The sequence below is a fragment of the Saccopteryx leptura genome, chromosome 1, assembly GCF_036850995.1.
Source record: "Saccopteryx leptura isolate mSacLep1 chromosome 1, mSacLep1_pri_phased_curated, whole genome shotgun sequence".
Taxonomy (NCBI): domain Eukaryota; kingdom Metazoa; phylum Chordata; class Mammalia; order Chiroptera; family Emballonuridae; genus Saccopteryx; species Saccopteryx leptura.
Window position 1 is genome coordinate 20,621,294 of NC_089503.1, and position 23,877 is coordinate 20,645,170.

A 23,877-nucleotide genomic window follows, 5' to 3' on the forward strand; every position below is an offset into this window, starting at 1 on the left:
AAACTATTTTCTAAACCTGCAAAGGTGAAGGTCACAGCTTTTCCTTTAAGGTCCTTTAACTTCTCTTAGACATCAGACGTCACTTTTTTAATATACAATTCCATTTAGAAGGAGACAAGATTTTGTAATTACTAAATGTGTTAATCCAACCTACGCAGTAAAGCAAATGCCACTTGAATGACTATTTACTGTATACAGGAACATAAAGTTATATAAGACATGGTATATAAGCAGCTCATAGTCTGATGGGAGATAAGGCATACAAGTGACTAATACTGTATGACATGTGCCTTGGCAGAAAGTGGAAATAAGACTGCAGATGGACCGACTAAATGGTTGGACTCCTTCGTGAATGCTTCACAGAGGGCGTGGCATTTGAGCTGGATCTTGGAGCCGCAGAGGAGCTGTACAGGTGAGGCAAAGGGTACACAGGGCCATTCCCAGCCTTTGCAAACACGTAGGCTCAAAACTACACTGCATGCAGGGGAATGGTGAGAGGTTGGTGCTTTCTGCCACACGGAGTACTAGTACACAGATAGTTCGGTTAAAGACGAAATTGAGGGGCAAACCATCACAATTCCCATTCTTAAGACATTTGAACTCTGCCTATAAATAAGAGAGAGCTATTGAAAATTTTAAATGTAGGCAACTTACCTGATCAGATCTGATTTTAGAAACAACTGTTTGCATACACAAGAAATTGGTGATGGGTTACTTATGCTTTTTAAATTTTGTACCATTACATGTAAGCCCAGGAATGAATAAAGAAAGTCTGAATTTAGGCAGGGAGAAGGAATAAATGGAGATAAGATTCAACCAGTCTTAGATAAGATTCACCAGACTGGACAGCATGGTGTCTGGGGAGCTGCGATGCCATTAGCAGAAGGCAGGAATACAGGGCTTAGAAGCAGTTGAGGAAACGGGAGAGTGAGGGCAAGTTCACGCCTGGACATGTTAGTGCGCGTGGCACCTGCAGATAAAGAGAGCACTGGCAGAGGGCAGTGCGCCTGGAGTCGCAGGGAGGATCTTAGCTGAAACTCTACGGGTGGAGTCACGGGCACATTCAGAGGCCTGTGTGAGAACACACGCAAGGTAAGAAAAACAGACCAAAGTTAAGATCCTGGGCAACTCAACAAATGAGGGGCAAAGTAAAGAAGTGAAGGAAATCGAAAAAGATGTTCTGAAGACAGGAAGAGAGCCGAGAACCCGCGACACCCCAGAAGCCAAGGGGAGGAGAGCATTTTGAGAAGTGGGAGGTTGTGCGGAATAGTTCCAAAAGCGGTAAAAATTCTGGGTAAGTAGGATGAGTATTTAAAACAAGTTGTTCATTTCAGCAGTTATAGAACTGCCTCAAAATGAGGTCAGAAAATGGGATTTTAGAAGGGGGGCCTGGCAGGTATGCCCAATTATCCCAAACTTTACATTGTATTGGGCTAGTGGAAATACATCTTGTCTCGCTTTTTTCCAATGACTTACTCAGTAGATGAATGACATTAAGAACAGTACATAAACAAATCAAATTTGCTCTAGCAAAAGACAGTGAGGTAGAGAAAAGAAGGATGAGGTGTGAAGAGCATTGTCACATTGTAGCTTGTCTTCTGCCTCACCGTTTGAGGGTCACCCTCCCGAAACTACAATGTAGTAAATGCGTGACTGCTGAAAGGAGGAAACAGACTCTCGAGCAGAGAGAAGCCGAAGCTGAAAGCCTGCGAGTTGATTTTACCCCAGAAGCACAGCTCAGGTCAAATCAACTTACTTTCAAGTCTAAGGACATCTGAGTCCCTCCCTGCATGCTCAACAGAGAGAACAGGGTCCTCCTCTCTTCCTGTCTCAGAGGGCTCTTCAGCAGCATCCAGTGGCTGTGAGTGGTCAAAATATTTCTGTTTGTCATGGCTGTTGTCCGGGGTTTTCTCCTGACAATGACCTCAATGACAAGAGACACAATACAACACATTAGAAACATCTCTCTTTTGTAGTCCCATGGCTCAAGGTCCCCAAGCACCAAGAAGAACAAAAAGGCAACGCGTCATTTTTTTTTCTCCAGAGCACAGGAAATCAGTGAGCTGGAGAGCTCCAAGCCAGATCATTACTGTGACTCCAGATTTAGTACTGAACCAAGTATCTGAGGGCAAAAACGAAAACTGTAACAACAAAGATCATGTCCCAAGATCTCATTCCATTCATAATGAATGCCTGTGAAACATTTCTTTGAAAGTCAAAAACATAATAAAAAAGTTTGCCTTCTGCCTAAATAAATCTGGAAATAGATGAATTATAGAAAAGAAATGTAGCATTTTTGAGTCATAACTTAAAATGAAAGATATATCAAAAGATAAAGGATTATGAATGAAAAACCAAGGACTTAGAGGGGGACAGTGGCAGCAGAGAACCCATGGTGAAGATTGTAATATCACTAAGGTGACCTTTTCTTCTGGAAAACAAGTTCTGGTCATGGACATAAAATTTACTTAAGCACAGAATGTCAGATCTTGAATGTAATCACAGTACTCTTTGATACTTTCTACAATGTATAGTGAGCCTGACCTCTTAAAATTTTGCCAGTAAGTCAAAGAGCTTTGACCCCTTTAGAGATTGTGCGTTCACATGGACAGAGAGCCAGTACCCAGCTCCAGTGGTGGTCATTCTCTGGGGCTGTGTGTTTGATGTGGCTGTGATCTGGCCAGCTGGCCAGCTCTTCTCTTCCTGGAGTATACTCCATGTGTGTTTTGACTGAAGCAACATGTTCAGTGGAAGTCTACAAATTTCCTATTACAGGATAAATCTTTGGGTAAGAGCATGTAAGTAATTTTTCCTCCTTTACCAGGACATTTAAAATTGCTCTAAAAGTTTATTTTTAGAGAATGTTGTCTCAGAGAGATTTAGGTTCCCAATCAAGCTCTCTCTGCAGTAGTGGAAGTACCAGGCGCCTCCTTCTGGATTTAATGACTCCCTCATAGATTCCACAAGGTAGGAAGGAACTTCTCAGGCTGTTTCCCTTATTGTTCCAGGGAAACATAAGGGACTCAACACCTTGCCCACTCACTGAACTTGGAGCCAGGGGATGACATGAATGGGGAGTCACTTTCCACTTCCCAGCTCCACACTCTCACACAGTAAGTGGAGGCTCTGGGATTTGAGTCTGTCTGTCACATATCTGAAGCTACCATATTCAACAAGGCTATATTGAAACAGAGGATTCTTTGCTTCAAGAAAGCTTTTAGCTCACAAGAAACTTGCAGGCAACTTGGGGAGACAGTAAATAAAGACAACAAACAATAATAAGGTAGCATACTGTGCCAAATAAGTCCTTCAGAGAATAACCTTTGAGTAGGTAGGTCTTGAATTTTGAAGAATAGGTAGGACTGAAAAAGAGCAAACTACACAAAGGAAGCCAACATTTGTTGAGTGCTTTGTCTTTCCCTTCTACTTACTCCTCAAAAATACCCTGTGAAATATTAATTTTCATTTTACAAATAAGGAAACTGATTCTCAGTGAAATTAAGTAACAAGAATAAGTGGCAGACGCGGGATTTGAATCAGTTCTATGTTACTACAGAGCCTCTTGGGATTCCACTAGTCAGTGCTTCGGCTGTAGCAGAAAAAGTAGAGAAGGCATTTGAGGTGGGGGAATAATGTGTTGAGCAGAGCAATAGGAAGAGGAACTCTCATTTGTGTTTGGGAGAGGATGAGAGGGAAGGTGTGTGTATGTGCTGTGTGTGTGTGTACCCATGCAGGGCTAGTAGAAAAGAAGCCACGAACAATAGTAGTTGCTCTCTTTCTCCAGATTCTCCTGTGAGGACAGAGGTTGCTGATTTGCCTCCAATTCTGTCTTCACCATCTATCAATAGTATGTACAAGTAAGTATGGGAAACGAAACATAAGAGCATTAAAATAAAACACAGCAATGACAACAAGTAACTCTACATACCCAACTGCATAAAGTTACTATGAAGAATATCACACTTCTCAGAGACAATTCTGAATTGGGATAGAAGTAAGCATGACTATTTTCTAAGCAGAGAGGATATAATGACAACGATGCTGGTAATTTTAAAGCATACGTTATTTCCAGTAAAGATTTTCTGCCTTCAGCTTTGGTGAATTTGCTTTGAAGCCTTTTCACCTTGACACAGGCAGGGTAAAACAATGTTACAAAAGCAAAAACCAAACCTTTAACACTGGAACCCAGTAAAATTCTAGCTGTTTTCTACAGCTGACTTTCTCCTCCAACCTTTGTGTCTCTTATTTTTCTCCCTCACTCTCTTCCCATTATAAGAATTGAATTGGTTTCATCTTTTTTAATGTCTGCAATACTTTAAAATGCTTTAAAAGAAATTTATAAGGTATAATGTGCACAAGATCCCTAAGTTAAAATGAATCCTCTTGCGCAACCTCAAAACCCAGACAGCCTCTTGAAAGAAGCCTTGTGCATCCTAACAGTGTCTTGTCCTCCATCTCAGGAAATCGGGGCCAAGGTCTCTGAGAGAGGGAAGAAAGGGGAGCCAGGGAGAACTGGGGAAGTAAGAGGAGAAATAAGAAGTTTATGTTTGGATATTTCTTGGAAGTAAGCAGAATCAAAATGATCAAACAAAAACTATGTGCCTTTAAGATTAGAACTGTTAATATTAATTTTCTTAGGGTGAAGTTAAAAAAGACTGGTTTAGCATTCTGACACATTTTGCATAATTATCTTGGTTAATAATAGAAAGCCAAATTCACTGATTTTAAAGTACTTCTTCCAGTTGTCTGAGGGAGAACTGACGCACTTCAGAAAGAATGGAAGTTTCCATTTTTAGACTACAGCATAGGTCTACTCCAGCTTGAAGGGGAACCACAAACAGTTGCTCACATGCAAAAATATTACTTGTCTTCCTGCAGAGCTGGAGATGATGTTCTCATTAAACAAACCCAAGAAAATGTTGGAGGAGGAAAAACGAAGACATCTACCTATAAAGTAACAAGTCATCTTCCATGCATATGACTATTATTTTTTGCTGACACAAAGTTGAGGCGATTCTGATTCTATGGCTTAGACCAATGGTAGTCAACCTGGTCCCTACCGCCCACTAGTGGGCATTCCAGCTTTCATGGTGGGCGGTAGCGGATCAACCAAAGTATAAATAAAAAGATAGATTTAACTATAGTAAGTTGTTTTATAAAGATTTATTCTGCCAAGCTTGGCAAAAATCTGACATAAAGTGCTTGGTAAGTAATTATTATTATATGCTTTAACTTGCTGTAACTCTGCTTTATAAATTTTATAAAGTAAAGTTACTTCCCTACTTTATAAATCACCATTACTGTGGAACCAGTGGGTAGTTAGAAAATTTTACTACTAACAGAGATACAAAAGTGGGTGGTAGGTATAAAAAGGTTGACTACCCCTGGCTTAGACTAACCTTGAGAGATTTTTTTTAAAGAATTTAAATGAAATGCTTTAGATAACAAGATCCCAGGGGGATAGAGAGAACTGGGGAAGTAAACACGGGAGCATTTTCCAGTGTTTAATGCTCTATACTTGCAAAGCCTTTAGCATCTCATTCAAATCCTGGCAGTTTGGTTTTTCTTAGAAAAGACTACGACACAATACCAACCACGCAAAAACTGCAAGGAGGGTATTTCTGATTCTGGAACTTCTACGAGATCTTAGATGTATCAATAGCCTTTCTATGGTTAGAATATCACATGCATAAATTGGGTTATTAACATTAACTTATCCCAAAAGGCTGTTCTGGAAAATAACTAAATATTTAATATACTTGTCAAAGCATAAGTCTCCTAAGAGATAAAGGCACAATTTATCCTGTGGCTACATGTGTTCAGAGTAAACTAAGTTCTCAGAAGCGCCTATCATTTCTATGATTAAGGAAATCTCCTATCTTCTCATATTAATTCTGTATACCAAGGTCCAAGAGGAATATTTATTTTCTTGTTAAAAAAATACACAAAAGCATACTTACTTTCTGAATCTCAAAGTGGTAAGAGATATCTGGTTGGGGACCTTAGGACCCATTAGTCAGTTATACTAAAGAAATGCCACAAATTGAGAGGCACCAGAAATTTGTAAAAACCAAATAGAATGAGTCAAGTCAAGTCAATGACTGGCGCGTGCAGTTCTTTCAGCATTAGAACACAGTGGGGGTCAGACTACTAGAGTCCAAATCCTGTTCCTACTACTTTCTGGCTGTGAAAGCAGCACACATTCTTTTTAACCTCTCTGTATCTCAGTTTCCTTATCTGCAAATTGAGTTTACTAACACTATCCATTTTGTTGGGTTGTTGTAATTAAATTAGACCACTGCCAACAACTGGCAACCTGCTATTATTATTGCTGTCTCCCTGAAAAGTTGCAAAGGAATGAGAAGTTATCTTAACATTATCTCTTTTTACAAAGGCCTTTTAGCCACAGCCAACTCAGGATCTCTAGTATGAGCAACTGGCTCTTAGTGGTTATCAGGGTATTTGCATAATTTCAACTTTGTGTGTTTGTGTGCATGTGTGTGTGTGTGTGACTGTGAGTGTGTGTGTGTGTGCGTGTGCAGAAGGCGCTGGAGGAAATAGAGTTCATTTCTACCAGGCTCTTAGAAGAAAACAGCAATTATTTCAGATTAAACTGTTTAGCATATCTAAATTCTAACTTATTGACTGCATTTAGAAATGAGCTCCCAGTTTGCTATGTGCTCTTTAATGAACATTTTAGTAGACTGTGAATTCACCATCTTACAATTAAAAACAGACTACAGATACTATCTTCAATTAAATCAACACTTACCTCTGCTGCTCAACAATTCCTATCAGATTACTCCAATTTGCTCCAGTCTTTCCCCAAATCTTACCCCCTCCACCATACCTTCCCCCATACACCAAATAAGTGTAATACTCCTGTAATTCCTATGAGTATATAATGAATTTCTAAGACATAAATAATCATTAAACTGACTTGTAATGGAGACTAGAATTCAAATTTTATGTTGTTGAAGGCAAAATAACAGCTGCTAGAAAAATGGCCTTTGTGAACAGTGGAGTATTCTAATATTCCTACTACCCCTGCTCTAATAGGATTATTTTTTTTTATTTTTATTTTATTTATTCATTTTTTTTTTTAAAGAGGAGAGAGACAGAGAGAGAAAGAAGAGAGAGACAGAGAGAGAGAAGGGGGGAGGAGCCAGAAGCATCAACTCCCACACGTGCCTTGACCAGGCAAGCCCAGGGTTTCGAACCGGCGACCTCAGCATTTCCAGGTTGATGCTTTATCCACTGCGCCACCACAGGTCAGGCAATAGGATTATATTATACTTTGTCTTTCTTCTGCCTATAAGAAAACTTACCTTATAGGAGGCATTCTGGTACATTCACTAACATATAAGGCACCTGGGTGGGGAATACAGATAACACTGTCCTCTAAACAGACACGAGCGACCTTAATTAATGTCTTTCTCCCTACCTTTCTACTCAACTGCACGCATATCACACAGCTATAAAACCATTTTTTTTAATAAACAGGTAACTTAGAAACATCTTGTGAATGTTTTATTTTAGTATAATTTTAACTACCTCATCATTTCAATATATTTTTCTAGTAAAATAATCTGTCTTTTAGAAAAGGTACTAAAATAAATCACGAAGTAAACAGAAGTGTATTGCTCCCCACTGCTCTGCAAAACTACTCTAAACTCCTACCAGGAAACTTGAGCTGCGGGCAGGACGTGGGGCTGGCAGCACGCAGAGCGGCAGCAGGAGAGGAACCCTGCAGAGAGAGGGACCTTTAGGGCTTCCATCTCCAGAAGTCGTGCAGAGTCCAACAGACCCCTTTCCAAGAGGAACAGTCCACAGAATAAATTTAAATCCTGCCTTAACTGCAGCCCTTCCAGGTGAACTTGGGTAAATGAACTTACTTCTCTATGTCTAGCTTCTTTACCTGAAATTTTGAAGAGGACAGAGAAGCTAGTATAAGAGGACTCTTGGGAAACATTAATGAAATCACTGTGAACATAAGCATACAGAACTCCTTGAACCTGGTTAAGGCCTAGGTTGCTGATAGCTGCATCTGAGCGACAAAGGAAGCTGTCTCACTTCCTGTCCCCTGTGCTGTCCTTTACTTAGGAAAGATAAAAAAAGTGATGTCACAAGAAATGATGGCTCCTTAGACTTGTTCTCATTCAGCAATTACTGCTGAATGAGATTCTTTACAGTTTTTTTAAAAATATTTTATTTATTGATTTTTAGAGAGAGGGGAGAGAGAGAGAGAGAGAGAGAGAGAGAAGGGGGAGGAGCAGGAAGCATCAACTCCCATATGTGCCTTGACCAGGCAAGCCCAAGGTTTTGAACTGGCAACCTCAGTGTTCCAGGTCAATGCTTTATCCCACTGCGCCACCACAGGTCAGGCCTGCAGTTTTTAATGTAATGGTTATGTACCAACTGACCTTAAAAGTGCAATGCCAGGTAGAAAACAGACCATATTAAAGGCTGGACCTGGCCTTGGCCGGTTGGCTCTGTGGTAGAGCATCAGCCCGGTGTGTGGATGTTCCAGGTTCGATTCCCGGCCAGGGCACACAGGAGAAGTGTCCATCTGCTTCTCCACCCTTCCCCCTCCCCTTCCTCTCTGTCTCTCTCTTCCCCTCCCTCAGCTAAGGCTCCATTGGAGCAAAGATAGCCCGGGCGCTGAGGATGGCTCCATGGCCTCCGCCTCAGGCACTAGAATGGCTCTGGCTGGAATGGAGCAATGCCCCAGATGGGCAGAGAATCACCCCCTGGTGGGCATGCCGGGTGGATCCTGGTTGGGCACATGTGGGAGTCTGTCTCTCTGCCTCCCTGCTTCTCACTTAAGAAAAATACAAAAAAAAAAAAAAAAAAAAAGGCTGGAGCTGCCCTGGCCAGGTAGCTCAGTTGGTTAGGGCGTTGTCCCAACATGCTGAGGCGGCAGGTTCATTCCCCGGTTAGGGCGCATACAAGAGTCGACCAATGATGGCATGAATAAGTGGAACAACAGAAACAATTTGCCTCTCTCCCTCCAAAAAGTTAATGAAAGAAATTTAAAGACTTGAGACCAACAACTACAGGGTTACATGGGCACTTACTCCTAGTGAGGTGAATGAATTAGAGATGAGTATAAAAAAGAAAAACTACAAAAGAAAAGTGTGTGACCTCAAATATAAGTGAATGTGTGTGTGTTCCCCCTGTTACTACATATCCTGCAGTTGAAGTCTGTCCTGGGAACTCGACTCACACCCGGTAGGGAATCTGCTTTGCCTAAGGATTCAGGGCTGCATTGGTTTCTGTAGAGCTGCATTTCCTGCCTCCTTTTAGAGGAGAAAAGGGAGAACTGGCCGTAAGTGACCTCTTGGTCACGCTACGCGGTCCTAAAAGACTAGAGCATGAGGGCAAAGTCAGCATCAGTTGGGACACAGACACTAGGACATGTAGGCCATGGAAAAACAACTCCAGTTGTTTTTCCAGAATCCAAGCTCTGGGCAGCTGTATAACTTCCTCTAGGAGAGTGAGAGGTTAGATTAGATCTCTGAACAAAGGAATTTAAACACTTTCTGGAAGTTTACTATGAAAGATGTTCCCCTGCAGAAACTATATTGGAAAAGAAAGAGAATGAACTGCCATAGCTGCTATTGTTGTTGTTATTAAATTTAACTCTCTGGCTTACTTCATCCTAGGGAAATTTATTCCAGCCAAGAGTGCTCGGGAAGCAAATCCAATAGGTTTTTGCAGACTCACTGATTCACTCATAAATGTTTTTTTTATGAGGGTTAACAGGGACATTTGTTTGTAATTTATTGAAAAGTATGTGGACAGGAGGTAGAAGATTACAAGCTATCTATTAGGTGTGTCAGCGGCTATGGATGAGTGAGACAATATAATTCCATTTCTCTTCTGTCTCTTACAGTGTGGGAGCTACAGACCTTAATAGAAGATCCATATTTATATATGTATTTTGAGTGGTGGTTTGGTAAAAGCAATCTGGGTGAACAGGGGGTGGATACTAGTTCATTTTATCTTTAGGTATTTTCAGTATTTCAAACTTGAAATATCATTAGCTAACTTGCCATTTATGTGATTCTATATGCAAAACTTTGGGGCCAGAGTATGAAGATAAAAAAAAAAAAATCAATTCCTGTTCTCAATGAGCTAGAGAAGTTTTGTAGGAGAGTTGTGTCTTTTGTAAAAATAACTATAATGGCAAGAAACTCACAAGGGCTGAAAAAGAAGCACAGACTGATTGGTTATACATTACTTATAATTAAGAGATCAAGTAAGGCCTTTGGCACAGGTGGGCCTTGAAGGAAGGGTAAGCTTAGGGTTTTTATGGGAGGAGGAGGCTTATGAAGAAGACCTGCATGAAACAACACAGACACACACATGGAACCAGGAGAGCAGGATGTACATAGTAAAGAAAACAGGCTATTCACAACAGCATCATATATCACGGTTTGGTACAACTTCCATGGACTCTGCAAAAGGCAGAATGATATCAAATTCTCACATGTGAAGTGAGTTTAAGTTCACCACAGCTATTTGGGCCAACCTTTCCCTCTTGCGGTGAATCAGCTTCACTCAATTCTTAAAATCAGAATTCTGAAACCTGTAATAAATGAACCAGTTTTACTTTTTTCTTACAAAACTAAATAAAGATAAGCTACCTAATAGCATATTAAAATACTAAAAATCTGGGTCTTTAAGACTTATTTTAAGCACATATCTTCACTAAGTCTTCTGAAGAATGTGACAAAAGCAAGTCTTTAATTGCAGGCAGCATGTGCTGGCTAGTCCACAGGAGGGCAGCACAATGCAGGGTTTCTTCAAGATCTGAACTCCATGAAGTTACAAGTTATAAATCTACAGAAATTTTTTTATTTTTTGAGAGAGAGAGAGAGAGAGAGACAGACAGACAGGAAGGGAGAGAGATGAGAAACATCAACTCTTCGTTATGGCACCTTAGTTATTCATTGATTGCTTTCTCATATGTGCCTTGACCAGGGGGCTACAGAAGAGTGAGTGACCCCTTACTCAAGCCAGCGACCTTGGGCTCAAGTCTATGATCCCACGCTCAAGTCAGCAACCTTGGGGTTTCAAACCTGGGTCCTCTGCATTCCAAGTCTACGCTCTATCCACTGTGCCACCACCTGGTCAGGCTAAATCTACAGAAATTTAAGTTGAAGAACACGGGCTAAAGAAGTTATAAAAGGGGATAAGATTTAGGTAAATATATGGTATAAATATAGGAACACTGTGAAGGCAACACAGGGCAATTCTGCACATTGGAACAAATATTAAAACTCTTGTACATGGTTTGGAAATTCTTCCATGTTTTTCTATAGTGGGAAAAGCTTTCAAATATATATTAAGAGAAACCTGCATAAAATTCTAAGCATATTTAGAGATTAAAGCCTGACTTCTATATAACCTTTATTCATAATTTTTAAAGATCTGGGCCAACAATTTTAGTGGGCATTTGTCTCAGTGAATTAAGACAAGACCAGGGTTCAGAAATCCTGGGTTTGATGCTTAATTATATTCGGTAAATATCAGTACCATTGTTAGCGGCATACTTGTAAACACCTCGTGAAAATGAAGTCTAATAAATACAACCTACCATTGATGTTGTTTTCTAATATAAGAATAATAATACCGAGTGAATAATACTAAAAATAAAGTAAAATTATACACATCAAAGACATAATAGAACAAAGTAGATGGCTCAAGTAGAAAATCTTTGTGAAATGTAACTTTTAAATTCGTAAATTAGTGAAGCTGAAGGATGAAAACATTTAGAAAATATTTTAGAATGCTTGGAAAAATCTACTATCATGAATATTAGAGATTCAATATCTACACTTTGCTTATATTGTTATTAAAATTTACTTTCCAATTTTGTCATTAGAGAAGATACTAATTATTGCCTCATGAAGTTTCATTCTCTGTGACTTTACTTTTTCTAATTAAAAAAATTCCTTTTTAATCCTGGCTGGTTTGCTCAGTGGTAGAGTGTTGGCCTGGCGTGTAGAAGTCCCAAGTTTGATTCCTGGCCAGGGCACACAGGAGAAGCGCCCATCTGCTTCTCCACCCTTCCCCCTCTCCTTTTTCTCTATCTCTCTCTTCCCCTCCCACAACCAAAGCTCCATTGGAGCAAAGTTGGCCTGGGCGCTGAGGATGGTTCCATGGCCTCCGCCTCAGGCGCTAGAATGGCTCTGGTTGCAGTGGAGCAATGGCGTAGATGGGCAGAGCATCACCCCTAGTGGGCATGCCAGCTGGATCCTGGTAGGGTGCAGGCGAGAGTCTGTCTGTCTGCCACCCCCTGCTTCTCACTTTGGGGGAAAATAAAATTTTTTTTTTAATTGTGAGCATTTCAGATACCTTAGACTTAAAACACTAAGTTTAACAGTCCATTTTATTTTAAATCATCACGTGTGTTGTTATTGAAGAATGAGTTTGTCAGAGAAACCCATTCAGTTGTCCTTAGGTTAAGTCAGGTTGTAAAACAGCAAACTTATAAATGTGAAAAAACAGTGTATATTTCAAAATTGCTGAAATAAAATATTTAATCAAAACCATAAGAACAAACTTCTCTTTTGCAGTCAACTTGAGAGTGGGCAATTAAAAAAATCAATCTATTCAGTTTTTCTTCCCAGAATTCTTGAAATGACAGCGGCAATCTAAAACTATCTATGAAAGAAAGGCTTTTAAAATGGCATTAAAGGGAGAGAGAGAAAGATGGTAAGTAGTTATTATGTACCTAACAGATGGCCATCAATAAAATAATTTCTAGATTAATAAAAGCATGAAAAAACTATGAGCTAAATAATTCTGTATTAATTGACATTTTTAGCTATAAAGTCTTTATAAAAAGAAAATTTTTGTTGTGAGCATAGTGATTATTTATTTTTAAACTGAATAAATCAATATTCAGAGGTAACAGAATATATTAACTGTGCAGATACTGCAAGAAACATAAATTGAAAATCTGCGTGAAAAATTCTATGATTATATATGAAAAGCTATAAAATACTTGCTGATGTTAACATACTGACAACAATTTCACCATTAATTTCATACTACCCAGGACATTATATTATATTATACTACAGTTGCTGTGAAAACAGTAAATAGCATGAATTTTGTTTTTTTTAACTGATTTTAGAGAGAGGGAGGGAGAGAGAGAAACATCAATTTGTTGTTCCACTTATTTATGCATTCACTGGTTGAGTCTTGTGTGTGGCCTGACCGGAGATCAAACACTCAACCTTGGTGCATGGAGATGATGCTCTAAGCTACCCAGGCAGGGCCTCTAATATGAATCTTTACAGAAAGTACTTTATGGGAGATTAGCAACAGTGGTCAGAAAAATTATTTTAAAAAGGGGTTTCCAAAAGTATTTCAGTATTTTTGATCATGAAATGCTTATCTAAAAATTTTTAAGTTTGTAGCTTTTTAAATAGATTTTCATAAGAGATTTGGGTTGGGAAAAGGGTGGATAAAGACAGCTTAAATTCTTGTTTAATTAAACCAATATGAATTCCTTGATAATTACATGCAAAAGGAATCATGGGCCTCATTGGTCTCTTGAAACGTTTGTACGGTCAAAAAATAAAAGCTTCAGACATTAATATGTCATATAAGTAAAGTAACTAATAACTTATGAAGCTCACTTGCAAAAATGAAAGCACAAAAGCAGACAGGATCATCTGAAGGTGCAGAAATGCTAACCATTATTCAGAGGTTTCTGTCTTTTTAAATCAACCATTTAGTAAAGCTCTGAGATGACTGGAGCAGTTGCAATTGTTTAGATTTTCAAATATAAATTAATGGTCTCCAAAGATGGTTGTTTCTTTAAGTTTCAGCTTTCAAAGCTGGAACTCAGAATGAACAGGATTACTGTAGAAACAAGTACAAAAGACACTGTTGAAACTAATTCAGTACCATCAATGAATTTTTAAACCTAGAAAATGCTATAGCATCCATTTCTATTAGGGAGTACCAGTATTTGTTTAGGGGCTGACAGATGATAGATTCTTTTCTAAACTAGTCAATTACAACATAAAAAGGGCTCCATTTAAAAAATTATTAATGAGTTCTTTTTAAAAGAACTAAAAAAGCATTCTCTCTTCCCAATTATTTTCTTTTAGTGTTATGATATTGGATCCAATAATATTCTTGGGATACTGTGGACTATCAGATACTACAATTTTAAGAAAGGTCTGTTTAAAGTTACTAGTTTCTTGGGCTAGCTGAGGTTATGCTCCTGGAAAGAATTTCAGGACAACTCAATTTCCTCTCTTGACATGAGCAATATAAAATAGTAATAAACTTCAAGATACTGCAATACTAAGCAAAAGCTTATAAAACTAATGCTATGGAAAACGCTTTTTATAAGAAAAGGGTCACTATATACCTACAAAACCTTCTTCCCAATAACAGATCAAGAGAGGAGGAAGATGGCCTGACCAGGCGGTGACGCAGCGGATAGAGCATCGGACTGGGATGTGGAGGACCCAGGTTCGAGACCCGGAGGTCACTAGCTTGAGCATGAGCTCATCTGGTTTGAGCAAGGCTCACAGTCACTCGGTCTGCTGTGGCTCCCCCCCCCCCCCCCCCATCAAGGCACATATGAGAAATCAATCAATGAACAACTAAGAAACTGCAACGAAGAATTGATGTTTCTTGTCTCTCTCCCTTCCTGTCTGTCCCTCTCTCTGACTCTGTCTATCCCACAAGAAAAAGAAAAGAGAGAGGAGGAAGATGGCAGTAGGTAAAGAAAATAAGAGAGTCTATTAATATATATGTAGCTCATTGAAAACAGTTAAACCTTGTTTACAAGGCTGTCAGGTAATCTACAAAACATTTTCTAGTATTAAGTAGGAAGGTAAGATCCATAACTTGCACTGTTCAAGTTCTGAATACGTTGTATACATTATGGGTTTCTATTTACTTTTGCCCAACACCAGTAAGAATGTCATTTAATCCTCCGAGCTGGTCTAAGAGATTTTTATTGCCTGTCATTTCACAGACGAGGACACAAGTTACTTCACTGGGACTGAAGGACAGTAACGGCAGGACTAGGCTTAAACGCGAATCTGTGACTCTGGCACCAGACTCTCCACTAACTGCCTTGCTAACCCACGGTCTGCGACCTTCAGCATCACGCAGACTCACTGTGCCCAGAGCTGCTCCACAGCTGAGTTAGAGTTGGGTTGCTGAGATTTTTCGTTTCTTCACTAAAATACTAAGTTCTAATGTTTTTTTAAAAAGGCAAGCATTGCCTGGCCAGGCGGTGGCGCAGTGGATAGAGCATCGGACTGGGATGCGGAAGGACCCAAGTTTGAGACCCTAAGGTTGCCAACTTGAGCGTGGGCTCATCTGGCTTGAAAAAAAAAAAAAAAAAAAAAAAAGCTCACCAGCTTGGACCCAAGGTCGCTCAAGCAAGGGGTCACTCAGTCTGTTGAAGGCCCATGGTCAAGGCACATATGAGAAAGCAATCAATGAACAATTAAGGTGTTGCAATGAAAAACTGATGATTGATGCTTCTCATCTCTCTCAGTTCCTGTCTGTCCCTATCTATCCCTCTCTCTGACTCTCTCCTGTCCCTGTAAAAATAAATAAATAAATAAAAATTAAAAAAAAAAAAAAAGGCAAGCATTACTTACAACCTGGTGTCACACTGAAATCCTAAGGCAACGTAGCACAGGAAATCAGGAAAACCAGTGTTGGGTGCCAAATCTACTAGTAATTATTGACTGATTTAGACAAGTCACTTAACCAAGTGATGTCACTCTTTTTTTTTTAGGTGGAGAGGAAGATGAGAAGCATCAGTTTTTTGTTGTGACTCCTTAGTTGTTCACTGATTGCTTTTTCATATGTGCCTTGACTGGGGGGGGATCTCGCCAAGCCAGTGACCCCTTGCTCAAGCCAGTGACCCTGCGCTCGAGCTGATGAGCCTATGCTCAGCTGGCGCCCTTGGGGTTTCCAACTTGGGACCTTAGAGTCCCAGGGGGTCGACGCACCATCCACTGTGCCACCACTGGTCAGGCTTTTTAAAAATATCTGAAGTGAAGATGCTGACTGGCTAGCTCCCTGGTTGAATATTACAACTGAATTTTTACACACACGGGGCACCCGCTGTGTGCTCCACCATGGCGAGGCACTGAGGATCCCACACATGGACACCGCACCTCTCATCATTCAAGCCAGACTATTTTCCTTCTTGTAGGGAAGGTTAAACAAGTAAATACCCAAACATCATGGAACTTGTAGTTCTAACTGATGAATTCACAATAGTTTAGAATTAACTCAAATATTTTGACCCAGGTGGATACACATGTGCACTCGTATACGTATAAATGCATAGAAGCTGTGGAAGAAAGCAGAAGAATGCAGAGATAGCAGTAATGTCTGTCAGGCCACTATTTTAAAGGTGCAGCCAAGGTTTGGATGAACTTCGCTGAAAGGTTAAGGGGCAATATTTCAGTGAAGTAAGGATAGTAAAACTGCTTTAAATCTCACTACACAGTCTAAATTCATGGACAATAAAAATATCCCTAATGATAAATATTAGTCAGAGATTTGGGGGAAAAGAAAAGAGATCTCATACCTACCACTCCTAGTTGAATACACTGAGTCAGCCTTCCTTAACTAGGGTTCTGGGAGATGATTAAGCCTAATACCCCGAGGCATCTGTACAGTAAGTAATAAATAACTTCTTCCCTATGTATCTAGGATTATACAAGTTATACACAATTCTTGCGGGACACTGAGAAAATCACTTTCCCAGTGCTCTGTTGATCAGAATGGCACTCTGGATCACCCGTCACTGTCCCAGCACTTAGCAGCTGCTTACCACTGCAAACAGAAGAGGTGAGGTTGTACAGGGAAGGGTAAAACTGCATACAGCGAATCAGCTTCAGGCTGTTCTCACAGTCGGGGCATTTGGTGGTTAATTTCAAAGCCTGTCTGAAGGCCTCAAGTGCCCCACTGATATTCTTCAGAGCAAGGTAAGCATTTCCCAGGCTCAAAAAGGTCAGGGGCTGGAAAAAAAATCAGCAAAATGTTAATGAATTAATATGACAGTTACAAAATCTTTACATTATAGGTCTTTTTGTTTTGTTTTGTTTATAGGTTGCACCATAAAAATGAATAGCTAACTGCCCACTTTATCTACATCAGCCAATTCTAAACGGTATAACACAAATGTAAGTTTATCTTTAACCTTTTCAGTAGGATAAAAAATATATAAAGTATATAATGTACACTAGTCTTAAGTATATAGATCAATGAACTTTTATATATGTATTATGTATTATCCTATAACCCCCAACTCATCTCAAGATAGAAAACATTTAGAATTGTTTCTGTTATCAGTAGTCCATTCTTTTTTAAATGATGTACCTCGGCTGCCGCCAATGTATTCTGGACTACTATGTATAAAGCTATTATCAATATTCTTATAAATAACTTCTGATGGGCACATGTGCTCATTTTCCTTGGGCATACTGTATACTTAGCTGTGGGTCTTAAGGTGGAGCATATATTTAGTTTTAGGAGATACAACCAAATAGTTTTCCAAAGTGGATGTACAAGTTTATATTCCTACCAGCTAGCATGAGAATTCGCTGACTTGATACTGTCAGTCTTTTTAACTTAGCTGTTCTAGGGAGACCATGGAGGGCCATCTCGCCGTGGTTTCATTTGCATTTCCCTCATTAGTTAGGATGGTGAATATTTTTCATATGCCCCCCGGCCATTTGGATATCCTTATTTCTGAAGTCCTTGTTGGTTCCTCCATTTAAACTAATGAGTTATCTTTTCCTTTTATTGAACTGAAGGACTTCTTTATATATAATAGCTGACCTTTCTTGGGAATATTTAGTGCAAATATCTTTTCCCAGTCTGCGGTTTGTCTTTTTATTCTTTTAATGGTATCTTTTGATAAACAAAAATTCTTAATTTTAATAAAGTTTATATTTAGTTTATATTTTTTCTTTAATTATAGTTCATGTTTTTTTTGAAACCTTTGCCTACTATAAGGTCATAAAGACTTTCTCCTACATCTTTACCAAGATGCTTTACTGTTTTATCTGTCACATTTTGGTAAACGATCCACCTCGAGTTCACTTTGTGTACACTGTGAGGTAGGAGTCAAGGTTTGTTTCTTTTTCCGTGAGGGTTATCCAGGTACTCCAGCACTATAAATTAAAAGTAAGAGCTCCACTCTTACACTGGACAACAGGTATGCCTCTGTCATAAATCAGGTGATCATGTACATGGGGGCCTATTTCTTACTTCTCTACTGTTGTTCTGTTGATCTATTTCAGTATATCTGTGCCAACACCATACTGACTTAATGACATCAGGTCCTGAAATCTAGTACTATAAGCCTCCCAACTGTTTCTTCTCCTCTCAACCCCCCCCCCCCCATTTTTGGCTATTCTAGATTAATTTTTATGTAGATTTAGGAACAGACTTATCAATTTACACACACATATCCTGGAAGAAAAGCAACACCTATGAAGTGAATCTATAAATCAATTTTGAGAAAACTTATATCTTAATGTTGTACCTTCCAATCCATGAACACAATGTATATTGCCCCTTAACCAATGTTTTGTAATCAGTACAGAAATCTTGTACATCTTCCTTTAGATTTATTTCTAGATACCAGATTTTTTTGATGCTATTACAGTTTTTGTAGTCTATTTTCTAGTTGTTTGTTGGGACTTTGTTTTGAAAAGCAGCCCAAAGTATTCAGTTTATTATAGGTATGGTTAGTATTTTAGTAATTTGCTTGTGTATGAACTATTTATTTTATACTTATTTTGTGATTAAAAATATATTTAAAGCTCTAAGAATGTTTTATTCTCAAACTGCACAGTATATTACTATAAAAAGCATTATCAATTATTTATCCAACTACTTGCTTTTGATTTTGGCTGTCAGGTCATACAAAATGTCTCATTTAACCAAGCCAATGTGTACAAAATATTCCAGATTAAAGAGGCCTAATCCAAGTAGTTTTCAAATTACATTTCAAGTATCACTTAGTAGTTCACACTCAGATATAGAATTAAATTCCATACCTTGATTTCAAAATTGTCTTTCTATTTTGCATAAGAAAATAGTGTTGTGGCCCTGGCCGGATGGCTCAGCGGTAGAGCGTCGGCCAGGCGTGCAGGGGACCCGGGTTCGATTCCCGGCCAGGGCACATAGGAGAAGCGCCCATTTGCTTCTCCACCCCCCACCCCTTCTTCTTCTCTGTCTCTCTCTTCCCCTCCTGCAGCCAAGGCTCCACTGGAGCAAAGATGGCCCGGGTGCTGGGGATGGCTCCTTGGCCTCTGCCCCAGGCACTAGAGTGGCTCTGGTCGTGACAGAGCAACGCCCCGGAGGGGCAGAGCATCGCCCCCTGGTGGGCAGAGCGTCGCCCCTGGTGGGCGTGCCGGGTGGATCCCGGTCGGGCGCATGTGGGAGTCTGTCTGACTGTCTCTCCCCGTTTCCAGCTTCAGAAAAAAAAAAAAAATTTAAAAAGAAAATAGTGTTGTGACTATTGCTATGACCAGAATAATGGCTGGGCAAATACCTTGGGTTGAGATACGCTAGAAAGCCTTTCGGTAAAAAAGATGAATTTTCATCAGTTCATCCAGAAAATAATTCCTCTACATTTAATGTTTCAGACACTGTTTTAGATACTGGGATGCAGCAGAAAATAAGAGAGATAAATCCCTGCCTGTGGATCATACAGTCTAGGGTACACAACTGTGAAGAAAACACGACGGAGAAGAGCAGAGCAGGGAAGAGATGTAAGCAACACTAGAGTGGGGAAGGCAGTGCCCTTCTGCAGAGAGCAGGAAGGGAAGGGCTTACTGAGTGGTATTTTTCAAAGGTTTTAAGGACATGGAGGAGCAAGCTCTGAAGAAATCTTGGTGAGGGCGTGAAGTATTCAGCGCAGAGAGAATGGGAAGTGCAGAGGCCACAAGGTGGGAGCACGCTAGCACATTTGAGGAACTGAGCAGAGGCTGGAATACCATGAGTAAAGGTGGATTTCATGGAGATGACGTATAAAGAAACAAGGTTATGTTGGCCCTTCTATCATCATTATTAATTCTTGTCTTTTACTGTGAGTTACATGGAGAACCACAGCAAAGATTTGAAGAAACAAAAGCATCTCTTTTTTTTAGGTAAGAGGAGGGGAGATAGTGAGGCAGACTCCTGTATGCACCTTAGCCAGGATCCACCTAGCAATCCATCTGGAGTCCCATGCTATTTTTAGAGCCTGAGAAAGATGGCTGCAACTGAGTTATCCTCAGTGCCTGGGGCCATGCTCGAACCAATCGAGCTATTGGCTGTGGGAGGGGAAGAGGGAGAAAAAGGAGAGAGGAGTGGGGCTGAGGAGAAGCAGATGGTCAGTTCTCATGTGTGTGCTGACTGAAAATTAAACCAGGGACGTTCATATGCTGGGCTGATGCTCTATCCACTGAGCAACTAGCCATGGCCACATCTGATTTTGTTTGTTTTGTCTAATTTTTTTTTTTATTCAGAGCAGAGTGGGAGTCAGATAGAGGGATAGACAGGGACAGACAGACAGGAATGCAGAGAGATGAGAAGCATCAATCACCAGTTTTAGGTTGTGACACCTTAGTTGTTCATTGATTGCTTTCTCATGTGTGCCTTGACCTGGGGGCTACAGCAGACCGAGTGCTTGAGCTAGTGACCTTGGGTCCAAGCTGGTGAGCTTTGCTCAACCCAGATGAGCCCACACTCAAGCTGGCGACCTCGGGGTCTCGAACCCTTGTCCTCCGCACCCCAATCCGACACTCTATCCATTGTGCCACTGCCTGGTCAGGCTGTTTTGTTTTTTAAAATAAGGATCTCACTGGTTGTTGTATTCTGAAAAGACTATAGGAGAACAAAGGTCAAAAGCAGAGAAGGTAGATAGGAGGCTACTGAAATAATCCAGATAAAAGACAATGGTGGTTTAGATTAGACAGCAGCGAAGATGATGATAATAAGTGAAATTCTAGGTATATTCACAAGGTTAGCGAATAGACTGAATTTGCCCTTAGAGGAGAAAGGTATAAAGAATGGTCCCAACTTTTCGTCCTGAGCCCCTGGCTTTACTGTCCCCTCAAACGTGAAGGCAAAGAAGGGCAAACTGGAATACTGTTAAGGAGCTTAGTCTTGTCCTTTAGCTTTTTAGTGTGATTTAGACAGTGAAGCTACTGGATGAAAGAATCTGGAGTTCAGAGCAAAGGTGATAGGTGATTCAATAGGGAAAGGATAAGTGCTCTCATGATATGGTGTCGGAACAGCTGAATATCTACGTGGACATGAACTTTGACCCTTCCCTCACATCATAAAAAAAATTTAACTTGAAATGGGTCGTAAGCCTAAATGTAAAACCTAAAACTGTAAAACATCTAGAATATAACACGGGAAAATTTTTTGTATATTTGAGAGTTAATTATTTAAAGGCAAATCATAGATAACAAAAGCAAAATAGAATATTTTTTTCAAACTTCTTATGAGGATACCTTAAATCTAACAATAGAAATGAAAAGGGAAAAGATGGAAAAATTTAAGGGTAATTTTTGAAAGCTAAGGCAAAAAGAGAGAAAATATTGATATTTTTACATGACAGAGTTAAAGACTATTACATAAGAGTTCATATAAAATTGAAAAGACTAAATATTAATAAAACAAGCAAAATGCATATATGAACCTTTGCTTTAAAAATAAACAAGTAAAGAAATGTGTATCACAAGAGAGAAGTGAACAATTTTAAAGTAAACCTGTCGTACAAACATGAATTCAGAGGCAGTGTAATATGGCTGACGATGGCTCTTTGGCCTCTCCCTGAGATCGAATCTGAGCTTGATCTTTGGTGAATCTCTTGGAGTTTCTTTACCTATCAAATGGGTCAATCCTATCTCATAGGGTTGTTGTGGGGATCAAATGAGTTATTACTTGTAAAGCACTCATTATAGTTCCTGGCTCTAGTAAGCAATCAATAAAAATTAGAAGTTATTTTAACTGCCCAATTCTGGAAGAGATACAGGCAAAATGACTATTTTTAGATCTTGCTTATGGCAATGTATATTGACTCAAATATTATATTTTGGTGAATTGTCTGGGATTTTGAATATAGTTACTAAAACATTCATTCTCTTCTTGACTTAGTAACTCCAGTGCTAGCCATCTTTCTGGAATACAGAAAAGACCTTATACAGAAGACCATATTGGTAATAGCTAAGCATCATCAGTAACCTAAACATCCAACAACAGAGCAGTAAGCTGTGATATATGAACTTTGACCCTTGATCCAACCATTTAAATGTATGGTTATAAAAGCTATGCAGTGATAAATTATTTTTAATTTTTTTTATTTATTCATTTTTAGAGAGGAGAGAGAGAGACAGAGAGAGAGAAGGGGGGAGGAGCTAGAAGCATCAACTCCCACACATGCCTTGACCAGGCAAGCCCAGGGTTTCGAACCGGCGACCTCAGCATTTCCAGGTCGACGCTCCATCCACTGCGCCACCACAAGCAGGCCGAAATTATTTTTATAGAATAAGTTTTCACCAGTATTGTAGAGTTGCAATACTGTGATATATTTACAGAGAAGAAAAGCTACACAAGAAAAAATTTCCAAATATTGACAGCTGGGGACAGGTATTGATTAAGGTTTATTGGCGGGGGGTGGGGGTGCATCTGAATCATTGATTTATCTTTTTAGTTTTGTTTTAGTACACTTTTTTACAACTGCAACTTTAGTATAATATTCAAAAATACAAAGGCAACTAATCTCTAAAGGAGCTCTCTTTTCTTTAGAAGGACGCTGCCTAACTGCCTTGGCTGGTGGCAGCAGGAAGTGAAAAGTATCCGGGAAGACAGCTGTGTCAGCCTTCCATCCGGGCGCCCGCTCCATCACATCCCATACACAGCACCAGTTCCCACTGCATCCGGGCGCCCGCTCCATCACATCCCTTACACAGCACCAGTTCTCACTGCATCCGGGTGCCCGCTCCATCACATCCCATACACAGCACCAGTTCCCACTGCATCCGGGCGCCCGCTCCATCACATCCCATACAGAGCACCAGTTCCCACTGCATCCGGGCGCCCGCTCCATCACATCCCATACACAGCACCAGTTCTCACTGCATCCGGGTGCCCGCTCCATCACATCCCATACAGAGCACCAGTTCCCACTGCATCCGGGCGCCCGCTCCATCACATCCCATACACAGCACCAGTTCCCACTGCATCCGGGCACCCGCTCCATCACATCCCATACAGAGCATCAGTTCCCACTGCATCCAGGTGCTCGCTCCATCACATCCCATACACAGCACCAGTTCCCACTGCATCCGGGTGCCCACTCCATCACATCCCATACACAGCACCAGTTCCCACTGCATCCGGGTGCCCACTCCATCACATCCCATACACAGCACCAGTTCCCACTGCATCCGGGTGCCCGCTCCATCACATCCCTTACACAGCACCAGTTCCCACTGCATCCGGGCACCCGCTCCATCACATCCCATACACAGCACCAGTTCCCACTGCATCCGGGTGCCCGCTCCATCACATCCCTTACACAGCACCAGTTCCCACTGCATCCGGGTGCCCACTCCATCACATCCCTTACACAGCACCAGTTCCCACTGCATCCGGGTGCCCACTCCATCACATCCCATACACAGCACCAGTTCCCACTGCATCCGGGCGCCCGCTCCATCACATCCCATACACAGCACCAGTTCTCACTGCATCCGGGTGCCCGCTCCATCACATCCCATACACAGCACCAGTTCCCACTGCATCCGGGCGCCCGCTCCATCACATCCCATACAGAGCACCAGTTCCCACTGCATCCGGGCG

General features: G+C 40.5%; 1 protein-coding gene across 5 annotated transcripts in view; it reads right to left on the minus strand.

The window, feature by feature from the left end:
• Window positions 1-23,877, minus strand: part of TTC17 (tetratricopeptide repeat domain 17) — a 116,733-nt gene that overhangs the window by 39,350 nt on the left and 53,506 nt on the right. For 3 of the 5 annotated variants that reach the window (XM_066362987.1, XM_066362976.1, XM_066363006.1), the window contains 2 exons: window positions 16,841-17,027; window positions 1,757-1,924 (listed from right to left, as the gene is read on the minus strand). In XM_066362987.1, coding sequence (XP_066219084.1) covers window positions 1,757-1,924; window positions 16,841-17,027 — 355 coding nt within the window. The remainder of the gene's footprint in view (window positions 1-1,756; window positions 1,925-16,840; window positions 17,028-23,877) is intronic. The other 2 variants (XM_066363014.1, XM_066362996.1) reach the window with 1 other exon arrangement.